This window comes from Pelmatolapia mariae, linkage group LG10_11, assembly GCF_036321145.2.
Source record: "Pelmatolapia mariae isolate MD_Pm_ZW linkage group LG10_11, Pm_UMD_F_2, whole genome shotgun sequence".
NCBI lineage: Eukaryota > Metazoa > Chordata > Actinopteri > Cichliformes > Cichlidae > Pelmatolapia > Pelmatolapia mariae.
In genome coordinates, this window is record NC_086236.1 from 73,630,943 (window position 1) to 73,645,268 (window position 14,326).

Below are 14,326 nucleotides of genomic sequence, written 5' to 3' on the forward strand. Positions count from 1 at the left end.
ATTTTACACGTTTATTTCTTACACTTTAAGTTGAAAACGTCGTGCTGACAGATTTCTTTATCATGTAAACTGAACTGAGACGCACTGTTGGAGTATATTTATTTTTCTTATAATAAGAAATCTGAGGGTTTAGTTTAATTTCTTCACACTGACAGAATTTCACAGATCTGGGTCAGTTAAGATCCAAATATTTGGCCCACTGTGTAAAATGAGTTCGACATCCCTGCAGTAGGATAAACGCTGAAACCTCCAAGGTGAGATTACCTGACATCAGCTGACACCTTTCACCACCAAGCAACTCTGAGCTCCTCGCCTTGTTGAGCTCAGTCACCTTACAGATGATTATCTGCTGCTCGTATCAGTGATCCTTCGAGCTTACCTGTCGACCCGACGGCCGTAGGTGATGGTAAGAATGTAGACCGACTGTCTTCTGGTTCCTCTCTCTTTTACCCAAAATGGTCCACGTTAGTCTCAACGCTGCACTGATCCTCTGATCCGTCCACGGTAAAGCACAGAACACGAAAGTGTTTCAGTGACAGCGGAGAAACAAAACCTCAGAAAAAAGAGAATAAATAGCTAAAAGAGACCAAACCAACCACACAGAGACTTAAAACGACACAAAGGAACAACAGGAACCGACAGAGAAGTGAAAAAAGGCCTTGATTGGTGTGAAAGTAAAAACACATACTGCCAAAGCATCAGATAATATAACATTATGATTGTTGTGTGTAGTGTGAGGCGTGCTGAGCACACTGAGTAATAAGTCACTGAAATCTACAGACTGAATGTTCTGATAGAAATGTTCTTTGTTTCACTGAAAGTTTTGCTCTGCAGGAGGAAGTAACTGCCAGCCTCACCTGTCGAGGCCTGACCACATTTACTGGCTACTTCCTTCTTGCTGCCACGATCATTACGTGTCTTCCTTTTTTGATTTATGGTTTCAGACAGCAGAGACTTTTTTCTGCAGATCATCTTTTAGAGCAGGACTGTGCTCGCTGTGTTCTTGACAATAAATAAATTATTGGTTTTATCCAAAAATTATCAGAATAAAGTTTATTTATAAAGCGCTTTTGCTAAAAGCATGTGGGAATCTGGGTCTTTTCCAGGATGTCAGCACCTTCATTAAAAGGTATGATGAGAGTTGAAATGCCCTTCACGGACCCCACGACCACCGGCGTGTAAAACTGTGCACTCCACCTTATCTTTTGGAAGAAAGGTGTTCATCCACCCAGACTCAGAAACTTGGAGAATCGGTGTTAAGGTGGTCCATATATGACATTAACAAACTCTATGTTAGTTTTTCCTTTAATTTGTCACCTCTATCAGGATTCAGTCGAGTTCACGGGCCACCCTCCATGTTCTCTTATCTTTAGCTAAACAGTCTGAAGATGTTCACCTGAGCACAGGTAACCGAAAGTATTTTGTCAAATAGTTTTGATCATTTAATGTGTCATCTTTGTAAAAACAGCTGAGAAATCTCAAAGATGAGTGGAATTTCACAAACACGTCACAGTGGAAAGGCATAAAAGCTTCATACGTTACGTTTGGATGGTCCAATCAGCATCTTGTCTCATGTGTCGCAATCACAGTCATCTTTATTTGGCCAACTTTATGCACACAAACAACGTCACTGACGTCACTGCAACTTCCACACTTCCAGGGGGCAAAACGTCCAGGGGCGGACCGGACGCTTTGGCGGGCTGGATCTGGACCCCGAGCCGCTTGCTGTCCCAACAGAAACACCGTCAGAGAACTGCTTTTACTCTAAACGTAAGAACGACTTATTCAGGCCCTCAGAGACACACCCGGCTGGTCTGCAGGGTCACCCTGCGGGCCGAACCGGACCCATGCGGGCCGAACCGGACCTGTGACGTGTCTGCGCTAATTAACAATTATAAGAATTGGAGAACAAACCTGAACAGGTTGTTCCAGAAAGCTCATCTTACGCTGCTGTTAGTTTGGACTGGTCATATCCCCTGTGTGTGCGCGCGTGCGCGTATGCGCGCGCGCGTGTGGGTGGGGCTGATAAGAGCTCAGAGCTGACAAACAAAGAGGTTACACAAAGTTTAGAGGGTCTGAAAGCTGCGGAGGCTCACACATTCATGTGTGTGTGTTCAGTGGGTGTGTTCAGTGCGTGTATTGAGTGTGTATCACTGTGTGTGTGGTGAGTGGGAGGACTTTGTGTGACTCTCAGCAGGAAACGTGTAAATCCTCCGGCACTCTCCGCTCGGTGCTCCTCGGTTTCGGTGGTTTTTCAGTTATTAGTTGTTGTTGCTGTTTGTTTTTTTTACTCATTTTTTGGGACCGAACTTCTGAGATGGAGACTAAGGTAAGATAATCGAACTCCCCGGCTGGTCGATCACATATTGATCAGAGGGATCGGCTGAGACTGGCTCGGCGGGTGGAGCGCAGGACTGCTGGGTGTGATCGGGCGCCCAGAGCTGCGCGATGAAGCTGCTGGAGAGAGAAATGATAAAGTTTATGAAGATGTGTGAGACAGAGATGAAGGAAACGGATCAAATCAAACGGGAACACTGATTTACTTCCAGTTTTCCATAAAAGGTGCGAGAGGTGCAGATTCTCTCCTCTCTGTCCGGTGTTTGGATGCATCTCTGTAGAGTTTATTTCTCTGAAAGTAATACAGTAAAAGTAATATTTATGAGAATAACCCAGGTCACAATTATAATACCTTAAAGGCTAATTAATGTTACATCAGTGTGACTGTGACTGATTATTTTCTATAAATACGCTTTAATGAAAGCAGCGCAGTGAAAAGTGAAATAATGAGGCCGACGACCTGAAAATGAAACCAGCTGCTGCATGCAGATAAAGGACGGCAGTTACTGGAAGCTGAAGCACTGAAAGTCTAGTCAAACTTTTCTTTCCTGGCTCAATTTGAATAAAATAAATGTCGGTTGGATGGTATCAGCAAACCTTCCCCATTTGGTTTAGTTTTAAACAGACTGTACATAAAAGACGGCATTGGGATGTTTGCCTTTGGCGTTCTGGGGACAGACCTGACCGTAGACGACTCGGTGGAGCGCTGAGTTATCAGCTAAAGGTAGCGAGCTTGGTTCAGCAGCTGCTTTCATAAACTGTACAGGTGCAAAACATGAGCACAGGTAAGTGCTGACTGACTGCTGAAATTTCACTCATCAGAATGGAGCTCAGACTTCAGTCTGTTGTTACATCCAACCACACAGCAGCCATATTATTGGTCAGCTAACCAATTAGAGATGCTCCAAAACACGGCCCACAGGTCCACTGAAGCCTAACAGACGGCTGTGTGGAGACTCCTGTCAGCCAAAGAAGCCACACCCCTAACTTAGAGCCTCAACAAGTCAATTCACCCAATAAATAAGTTCTTATTTCTTTTTATTCAGTCCTGTACATCTGTGATGAAGGAGGAAATCAGCTACAGAGACTAAAACTGTGTTTTGTTTCAGCTCTAAAGTTGGACGTTTTAACCTGGACTGTCTCTGTTTTGGAGCCAGCAGAGTTTTGGTACTTTTGCACTGACCTCTGGTGCTGCAGCCGGGCTTTGGCCTGGATTTGACTTTGTTCATCCACGCCCCGTCTGCAGTGGCTTTATGCCCTAAGAGTGGGGCTTTCCCACACTGCGCTGACGTTATTCATTTTCAAGCTGATATCATATTGTACAGTTAGTTTTCTGTCTATTGTTTTTCTGCACACAGTATGCAGTAGTTTCTGCAAAATGAAATGGATGTAAGGAAATCCATTACAAGCTGTAAATCTGCCTGAATAAAGCTGTAGTTGGTGCATTTGGCCTCTGGGAGGCAGTGTTACATTCAGCTTCTACTTTGGACCAAACACTGATGCAGATTTGAGCTCAGGTTAAACCCACTGAGAATGCAAAAATACAGGTGGAGCCGACAGCAGACCCTTTATGTGCTCATCTGCTTCAGGCACCGAACACCCACCATGCACAAGCAGCTCACATGAACTGGGTGAAGGATGCTGGGCAATCTCATGAAGTGGGTTTTCAGAGGATCTCTGGACTGAGCTGAAGCAGTTTGGACCCTCTGAATAAAAACACATAAAAGCTGGTTGACACGTTCTGAGTGTCGGCTCATGTTCAGCCATCTTTTCTCTTTAATTCAGCTGTTAAAGCAGGAGAAATTGTTTTTCTGGTTTGGGATCAGGCAGTCTTCTGCAGCCGCCGCCCTCTTTCACAACAGCAGTCGAGCCCTCAGAGGGCCGCTCGGCCTGATCTCATTCAGCTGTTTAACACTTTCTGCTTCGGCCGAGGCAAAGCAAAGCCAAACAGCTCAAACCCAACCCCTCACACTGCAGGGACCTCATTATGTTTCATTATAATTTAAAGATTACTGCCCTCATTTTTGTGATCCTGCCCAGTCTTAATCAGTTTCGAGCTTGGAGGAAACTTCTGATGTTAATATTTTTGTGTAGTGAACAAATAAAATCCAGGATGATTTGACCCACAACAGTGTGAAACTTAATATTGTAACTGAAGAGCGTAAATCAAAAGATTTGGGGCAGAAATCGAAGCGTGTGTGAGTTTAGTGGACAAAAATAAAACCATAAAGAGTAACGACCGATCTCTCACTCAGGAGTAAATGATTAATGCTTCATAACAACTGCAATATGAACATTGGACATTTCAAATCAAATCGAGCACCTTATCAGTCCAGATTGTGATTGGCTGACAGATCTTCATCCTGTTAGTAACAGAGTGAGGCGCGTATGAGTAACAGCAGAGATCCAGTGTTGACACAATGAGTCTGTAAAGAGAGGGTGGAATAAAACCCCGGTGCTTGTGAGGAAACACGCTGTGGCTGGGTCATCCTGTTTCTTTAAACGTGTGCAGAGAGAGACCTCGCTGCCTCTGTTCTGTGAGCACTGCTGGATTTATCACACGAAACATCATCCAGCTCAGATTGGAGACGCTGATCTGTGATGCTAGAAATTCTTCAGATTCCAGCTTTGTGTGTCATTTAGCTGCACCCTGTAGTTACCCAGGAAAAGAGATACCTTTCTAATCTTCTGCATGTTTTAGTTCATTTAACAGTATTAGTGTACTTGTAGCTGTAATTTACACATGTTCCCTAAATGCATCAGATGCTGCAGTCACAGAGGGTGAGTATCAGGACAGATTCTGGCTGTTAAGACTCAGTTTTAGGGTTAAAGTCAGAGTTTGGGTTAGTGTGGGGGGGATGAAGCCCATCTGTAAAATTACAGCAGGACAAACTGTGTGTGGAAATGTTCATATCTGCTGCTGAATAAGTAAAGTTCAGATCATGAGGATCACAAACACTGGACCAACACAGAGTAGACAGACATGCAGAGGCTGCTTTACTATTACAAAGATGGTTTCAGACTGCAGTTTGGTTGTTGTTACATTCAATAACGTGTGAAAGTGTTCATGTTTGATATCAGATGGTCAAAAGTTTTGTACACGCCGGAAGTTTCCAATAAGGAAGAAGCTCTAAAATAACAAGACAGGCGAGAGTATTTACTTACACACACACACACACACACACACACACACACACACACACACACACACACACACACACGTTTATCATAAGATTTTGTCTTCACTGAATTTTCTGTCAGGAACAGACTTCAAGATATTTTCTTGAAATCTTGACATTTTTCAAGCTATTTGGGGAATGAAAGGCTGCTGAATGACCGTCACATTATTAAAATCAGTGATGAAAGCAGCTCTCACTGATTTTTACATTTAGAAACAAAGTTTCCAGGAATATGAAATAATGTGAATGAATGAATTAATAACAGTATTGATAACAGCAGCTGTTTTGCTCCTGTTTCAGTACTCAGAGCTGGAGTTGGCCCTCAACACGTTGGTCACCGAGTTTCACAAAGCTGCAGACAACGGACCGACCATGAACACCACCCAGTTCCAGTCCATGATCTCCAGTCACATGCCGGCAATCGCCAAGGTACTGATGACATCACAGCTCGTCTTCCAATCACAAATCATTTACCATTTAACTAAGTCTCCAAGAAAAGGCTGCTTAACCAAGTAAGGAGACTGCAGGAGAACATGTGTCTGTTCCTCGTTAATTAGGCGTGGTGGGCTGGAATAATTTGCGTTCTCAGTGACATCTGACGTGTTCGGGAATGCTCACTGCAGATCAGAGACGTTATGACAGAGACACAGTCCTCAGAAAGTCCTGAAGGGAAATTTGCACAGACGGTAAAATTTTAACTGCTTTTGTTCTGGTTTGGTTTTAAAACCTTATTTGAAGCAAAGCTGGCAAAACTCTCATTTTATGTCAGTTATTTATCCATCAGAGTCCACGCTGAGAGCTTCAACTGAGCAACAGACTTTCTTTTACAAATACAAATACAGTCATCTGCACAGCAGAGGGCGCTGCAGAGGTGATTTAATTATGGGCTCGTCTTCATCGAATGAATGTCCCACGTTAGGTAATAATCAGACTAATCGAGTCTTTGTGCACTGACAACTCAACGTTGTTTTTAAGATCTTAAAATGATCTTAAAACACGCTTTGCATGAAAAGAAAGTAAAAAGTGATTAGAGTCAGTATTATATTAAAAAAATATGAATTAACATTAAAATGTAATTTATAATTAAATGGTTATATCTCACTTTCATGTCTTTCATGTTCTCATTTTACAGTGTTTTTTTGTTCATTATTCGTTGTCTTGTGTGTTTGTCACTGATGGATAAAACAGCTTGAGTTGTGTTAATTAATTTGAAAGGAGCTGTATAAATAAAGTTCGATGGCTTAAACAAATATGATGATGCTTAAGCATCTTTCTGTGTGGACTTTGCATGTTCTCCCCGTGTTTGCGTGGGTTTCTTCCGGGTACTCCGGCTTCCCCCCATCCTCCAAACACATGCAGTTAGTGGGGATGGGTTAATTGGAAACTCTAAGTTGTGCATGTGAGTGCGACTGGTTGTCTATCTGTATGTGTTAGCCCTGTGACAGACTGGCGACCTGTCCAGGGTGTACCCCGCCTCCCACCCTAAGACAGCTGGGATAGGCTCCAGTACCCCCTGAAAAAGGATCGGGTAAGAAGATGGATGGATGGATGCTTAAGCATACAAGGGGAGCAGAAAAATATGAAATAAAACTCCTTCATGCTAACAGTAATGAAGCAGGCCACATCCTCCTCTCTGTTATTCTGGACCAGAGCTGTTGGAGTACTTTGTGCCTTAGGTCACGCTCCCCTGAGTTTCCACTAAGTGTTTCCAGCAGTGCTGACTGACTTGCTGTTTCCTGCCTGCAGACGGTGGAGAATGAAGAAGGCCTGGGTAAGGTCCTGGAGCAGATGGGCGTGCAGAGTGGCCAGAATATCTCCTTCGACAACTTCTGGAAGCTGATCAACAACCAGGCCCTTCAGCTGTTCGGCACCATGCACAAAGAGAAGGGCACCAAGTGCACCTGCCTGCTGCAGTGAGCCCTGAAGCCAAAACGCCACCACACCTGAGCCCAGAAACACCACCACACCTGCCGGCTTTCTCTGTGCAGACCACAGGGGGGCGCTGCAGGGTAACAGTGGGACATGAGGACACAAAAAAAAGAAGAGTTCTATCGGTGATTTTCAAACTTTGTTTGCATTAAAGACGAGTTACATCCTGCAGTCTGTTTCAAACCCACTGAAAATACGGAGGACCAAAGGTGACTTGTTGAAAAACAAACAGGCCAAATGAATAAACACATTTGTAAATGACAACATGTGTTTAGGAATAAATATAATTTAAACTTTCATAAATGAAAATGATTTACAGAGCTAAGACGTTCTTGACCAAATACATCGCAAAATATATGTAACACTGAAAAGTAACAAATGAGTAATAATATGTCCACAAAATACTCAAGTAGTAAATTGATAAATGATGATAATAATAAAATAATACAACATGAAATGGGGAAAACGGATAAAAGGAGAATTATAGTCACTGTTCTGCTTGTATGGAAGTTGAAGCCTGACTCATTCAAACTCATCTCGAATCATAAAATACTGAAATAATATTTTCAAGGTTCTCTAAAATGATGAACAAAGAGCATGAAAAAGTGTTTAAAATGAATTAAATTGTGTATTTTTTCGTTTGTATTTCAAAGTGTTTTATATGAGTTGTTTTTATCAGCTGTATTACTTTATTTTCATGAAGTCAGCTTTGGTCCTCCGTAGGTGGACTGTCACAAGTAGAGCAGAGGGAAAGGTCACCGATATGACTGCACTCTAACAAAAACACAAACATGGAACAAGGATGTTTTTAGCTAATCAATGTCTTTTTTAATGTAATCCTGGAGTTAACACAGTCTTATAAATTACTTCTCATTTAGACTTCATCTCTTAGCTGAAACTGTGATGTTTTGTTTTTAACATCATTTATATTCACTCTGAATGTTGCTAACATGTTTTTATTGACTGTAAACCATCTGATCATCTCAATGTTAATAAACCTGTGACTGCTTTTAGTATAACAAACCTACTGCGGTGTGCCGACTGAATTATTATTTTTATTAGAATAATTATTTGTGAGAAAATCAACGTTGGTGTGTATCGGCTCACTGAGTGGACAGGAAGGATGGGCCTACATCCTCAGTGGTGGAGGGGTTGGAGTTTGCTGAGCCCTCACACTTTTATAGGTGGACACGTCCTCTGTGGACACAGCAGGCAGAGGATGACTTATTGCAACAAATTGTCTAAATGAACAAAAATGGTGAAAGTTGCTTTTATTTATTTATATACATATTTATTTGTAGTCCACATGCATTGGCCAATCACGTCTTTGGTTGCATGTAGTTACCGTCCTTTCCTTCTTTTTGTTCACATGTAAACAAAACTGTAAACACACTGATACCCACCGCTATGGCGGCCATTACACCCATAGGCTGTAAATAAAGGATGGACGTTGGTGCATCTGAACGTGAAGCTTTGAATCTGCATTCTTTCTACAGGCCAGCAGGGGGCAGCTGGTCTGGTTGGAAGAAATCTGACTGTATAGAAGTGCAGTCTCTAATTTCAGGTCTTACTGAATGCAACAAAACAAACAAACAAACAAAAACAAAGAATCTTCTGTACATTTCCACACAGTATATTAATAGAGTCTGTAAACAAGCCGCAGTTACCAGGATGCACACTACATCGTCTTTATTCTTGTAGTGCAATGTGAAGGTTTGGCCAGCAGATGGCGCCATGCGTGGTCTAAAACTGTTACTGTGGAGGTGAAAGGTTGGACTTTTAAATGGTCAGTCACACATTTTCAGTAACAACGATGAAGTCCTGAAGGAAAACTCGATCATTACCACTCAGACTTTTTCTACTGAATAACAAAAATGTTATTGTCCAACAAAACGAGCATTTTTCTAAAGATAAAAAAGAGTCAAATCAACCTGTGAACATCAGCCATTAAAAGTCAGCTGATCAGTCACTTCCTGGTGGGCAGACTAAACCGAGCCAGAGTCACAGCTCACAACTTTGGAAGAGCTTTCCTCAGCCCATCATTTACTTTATTTCATTCTCATGAAAGCCCCTCCCACGGTAAAAGAGAAAATATAACAAACAATACAATTATTCAAAACACATGATCATTATGAAAAGGAAAAATAAAGACATGTATCTGTAAACACATCAGCCATGTCCATGTCAGGGCAGCTCAGTCTGCAGTTTGTCTTAAACGACTGCTGAAAACTCATTTTCTAGATGAGCTTTAATCTGTTTCCTGTTGTTTTTGGCTTTTGTTCCTCTAATGTGTGTGTGTGGAAGTGTGTGTGCAGCAGTGAATGCAGCGCTGTGTGGACAGGTACTCTGGTCTTAATGTGGAGTTTTATCAGACTGTGAAACACTTTGTGTTTGAAAACAGAAAATATTTGATCTGAATTATTTAGAAAATGACCGTCACACAGCTGTCTCGTCGCTTTCACAGATTTTTCTGAGCAGCAGAAGTTTTCAGCATTTTACATTCAGATGTTTCACAAACTGTTGGATTGTCTGTCTGGGATTTCATAGCCAGTCATGTGACTGCTGTCCTGCCAATCAGCTTCACTGTATGTGAGACGTCTTATTTTTTAGCATCAAACTTCATGTTGTCTCAGCATTTATGATGTGTGTTACTGGCATCAAATTCAAAATAAGAGCATAAAAATGAAGCAACTTAAAGTTCTGACAGGGACAATAAAATATCAATAGACTTTATTGAATAGAGTTTACAATGAAGATGGATGCAGAGCCATCACTGTAGTTTACAGAATCAAACAGCAGCAGAGACATTTCTGAGACTTGTACAGAAAAATGTATATTTAATATCATAATAGAGAGCATAAATGCCCGATTCACTGACATATACGGCATCTCTACTGTTATATTGCTGGGTGCTCATTTGAAATATAATGTATGAAGTCAGAAAGCTCAGACATCAGACTGCTCTGAACACTCAGTTTCACTTTTTTCTCCTCTTGAACTTTCATATGTAGAGACAGGATATCATGAACATTTATATCTGAGACACAGAAGGTCCGCTCACCTGCTCACCTGCAAACTTTAGCTTCACCAATCAGAAGAAACAAAGAGGCATAAAACAGCTCATCAGACACTCTGTGATCTGAGCTTAGGATAAAGAAGGATTATTTCCAACTGTCAGTCATGCAAAGCTACGCTGTTACAGTCCAGCAGTCAGAGTACAGAGATGGAAATAAGTTGAATTACACAGCAGATCATCTGAGGAACATCAGCCAATAACGTTCAGACTAAACCGACCCACAGTCTTCCTTCTCACAGTAACCGGCTGTCTCCTCCTCTCTGTGGAAAATCTTCCCATCAGGCTGCGTCCTCCACCTCAGCTTCACCTCCTCAGTGACTCCTTGCTCCACCAGCTTCTCCCTCACCTGAAACACAGTTTTCACACATTAACAGAAGCTCCTCATTAATCAGCCGTTGTTTCCGTAGTGAGCAGAAAACGTTGTTCGTGCTGTTTCTGGGGGAAATGAACTAAATGAACTGGCTGGGGATGACACTGAAGTTTGGAATTAGGCCTCATTGCCTGTCATTGGTTCACTTCGTCTCCTCACAGTAATCTGAATTTAAATGACTTCTTCAAGTTACCAATTAAAAAAAGGTTAAATAATACAAATCGATGGGATCCCATTAAACGAGCCCCGTATCTCTGCAGCTGTGTGCTGTCACGTGTCCCTGAGCCTGCACAGACTCACTGCTCTCTATCATTTCACAGTAGTTATAGCGGTCTGTTCCTTGTATCGGGGCCCGTGTGACCTCTGACCTGCTGCAGGATGGATTCTTGCACTGTGGGGTCGTTCAGGTCTGCAGATCCCGCCCTCAGCTGAACCTTCACTGACCTCGAGGCCGAAGGTTTGACATCTGCAGAGAAAGAAAAGGCCGATGAGCCCAGGAGGACCAGACTGTGCAGAAACACAGAGGACAGACTCACCTCTGGAGCAGAGGAAGGGGCGTTGGTCACCACAGTTATGACTGCTGAAGGAGCCCGTTGATCCGACTATTGTGGCACAGTTTACTCTGTTATCAGGCTGCCCGGGCCCCCACGGCAGGTTGGAGGCTGTGCTCGAGTTTGACCACGTCCAACCACTTCTGTACAGTCCAATCCAGCTTATATAATAAAGTGTCATCATAGAAGTGACCTGGCTGTTGGCCTGCATGTCAGTGATGGTGCTCAGGTCTGTGTACGTCTGTCTGCAGTAAGACTGAGCATCAGACCAGGTCATTGAGTTCTTCACCAGGATGTGTTTGTTAGTCGCAGCTGAAAGACAAACGATCAGACGGATTCAGACCTGCAGCTAAAATGTTCAGTTTGTCAAACCCTGGTACCAAAGTCTAAAACACTCACCATTATAGCAGAAAAAGGCACGTTGTTCTAAGCACGGTTTTGTGAGCCATGTTCCATTCTTATATATTATCACACACTCATCAGTCCCTGGCTGTCCCCAGGACCACATATTAAACCAGGATGACTGAACTGGACCAGTTTGAGACCATTTCCAGCCGCTCTTGGAGAGTCCAATCCACGCCTCTGTGCTCCCCGCCCTTTTCTGAGCTTCCTGGATGAGAGCTGAGCTGTTAACGATGGCGAGGTCAATGTACTCATCTCTGCAGTATTGCTGAGCATCGTTCCAGGACTTCTGCAGATCAACGAGGTGGAGCTGTCTGACTAACTGATCAGACTGAAGATGGCAGACCATCACGTAACCTGAGAGGACACGAGTCAGTCAGCGCGGTCACAGACTCACCCAGGGGCGGATCTAGAAGGGTGGAAAGTGCCACCCTAGTTTTGCATATGACAGTGTTGTTTATTAAAATAACACAGCATTAAAATTTTGAGCGTAGTTACAGTTAACAGTGAATATAAATGCTAAAACTGAATATATTGCATAGTGTTCCCCCCTCCACCATTAACAAATGGTTCAGCCCGTAGCGCAGACCAGCTTTTTTCTTGTTTTCAGTAGCAAGCGATGCTTATGATTGTGCCAGAGCACATTTTGAACAACACCATGGGAATTTCAGATTGAAGGTGAGTGTTATTAACCCTCTGGGGTCCACGGACACGCTGCACCTCCAAATCACGTGACTGATTTAAGCTGACACAGCAACAAGCTGCAGCCACGCTGAGTCTGCAAAGTATACACCGGTTTTGAAATTTTAATTACAGGCCATTAAATCCAGAGTTATGATAGTGTATATATAAGCCACGCTTTTTTCTAAATACTGTCGTCACGTTTTTGTGTGTGTGTGTTTTAAGCGTTTTCTAAGGACAGCATGAAAACAGTAAAGAAAGGGAAAAAAAGCCACCTCTTTCCTATCGGTGGAAAAATGTACCATGTCGACCAATTAAAAAAGGCATGTAGGATCTGGTTGTTTCGGAAGAGGGGAGAGTTTTGGGAGTGACGGTAACGGCAGCGAGACAGAGCGAGCGAGTGAGAGAGAGAGAGAGAGAGATTTTAGATGTGGGAGATTTGTGACGTTTAGCGTGGACTGTGTAGTTAGTGTGTTGTGTCGTCTTGTGTAGCTGTTCTGTTGTGTAGCCGTTGTTTTGTTTTGTGTGTCAGTGAGGGCACTAATGAATGTCACAAAGGCACATTTGCAATGTAAACACTGTCACCAGGTAGAAAACCAGCGGAGTGATACACCTCCTGCTGTCAGGCCTGCAGGTTTATCCCTGTGCTGTTCTCCTCTGTCTTTTGGTGGACTGACAATTTTTTTTTTACTGGCACACATCATTTGTGGGGCATCTTATTGCAACACCTGATTGTTCTCTCACTTTAGTTTTAGTAATATTTTTAAATGGTTGTACAAAATAAAAACAACGGCAGGTGTATTGGTTGCATTTTTAGATAAATAATTGTACATGTTTACAAACTGTGTGCATAAGTTTTCAGAATGTACACTTTATATTTGAATTTCAAGTTATAAAAATAATTTACTCAACTTGTCTGGTTTTTTTACATTAAAAAAAATACTACTAGGATTTTAAGTTTTTTGTGTGATTTCAAATCAGTAATATTAATACAGTATGTCAATGAAAAAACACCTAAATTCAGACACGTGAGGTTGAGCTGAAAAGAATGAAACCAAGCAAGGCAGGAAAAAAATTAAATTAAACAATTTAAAGGTGAAATACAAATGTCAAATCAAAAGGAGTCAAAAATAGCCGGTTACATTTTGGAGCTCGGAGGGTTAATCTAACAAATCATGAAATATTCGGTTTAAATTTTTGTTCATGACAGTGCAAATTTCTGACATTTTGTGTAATTTAAGCTGTAACAATGTGATTTTTTTTCTAACAAAAAACAGTGAAACTTAAGTTAGACCTGTGTTTGTAAATGAACCGCCTCATGTTGTGTAGCTTTCTGGATTTTATACTTATTGGGCTACATATTTAGTTATTATACAGGCTATACAGTACATAACATCAAAACTCACATGTTTTATATAAGTAAAGTGTTTAATTATGTGGGCTACAGACAATAATTAAGTTATAGACTATATTTCTATGAAAAACATGTATACTTACTGCATTTGAATCATTTTAACCATATGTAACCACCTGCATATGTGTTTGAAAAAAAAAGGCTTTGATTTTTTTCACCCCATTTGATTTCTTTGCCACCCTAAGAAAATTTCTCTAAATCCGCCCCTGGACTCACCTCAGCTCGATTTTACTCATCAGGAGAATTTACAGACATTTGAACAATGTTGTGGTCTGTTAATATATATGTCCTTCAAAGGATCCCTAACTTGTGCATTGGTTCATTGTTTTTTACAATCCCTGTAGACACCTGTGCACAGGTTTGCTGCGTCGGGGCAAAAAGTTAAAA

The 14,326-nt window shown here is 41.9% G+C and overlaps 1 protein-coding gene and 1 long non-coding RNA gene across 2 annotated transcripts; one reads left to right on the plus strand and one right to left on the minus strand.

Moving 5' to 3' along the window:
* The first annotated feature begins 2,073 nt into the window (after positions 1–2,073).
* LOC134636638 (uncharacterized) lies at positions 2,074–8,462 on the plus strand. Its single transcript, XM_063486705.1, has 3 exons — positions 2,074–2,329; positions 5,817–5,945; positions 7,263–8,462. Exons 1-3 carry the CDS (start codon positions 2,318–2,320, stop codon positions 7,431–7,433), a joined length of 312 nt encoding a protein of 103 aa, XP_063342775.1. The 5' UTR covers positions 2,074–2,317; the 3' UTR covers positions 7,434–8,462.
* A 2,235-nt stretch (positions 8,463–10,697) lies between these two features.
* On the minus strand, positions 10,698–11,471 carry LOC134637705 (uncharacterized). The gene is made up of 3 exons (XR_010095160.1): positions 11,428–11,471; positions 11,260–11,357; positions 10,698–10,867 (listed from the first exon to the last, which is right to left on the minus strand). It is a non-coding gene; the product is annotated as an uncharacterized LOC134637705 (long non-coding RNA).
* Between the last annotated feature and the right edge of the window lie 2,855 nt (positions 11,472–14,326).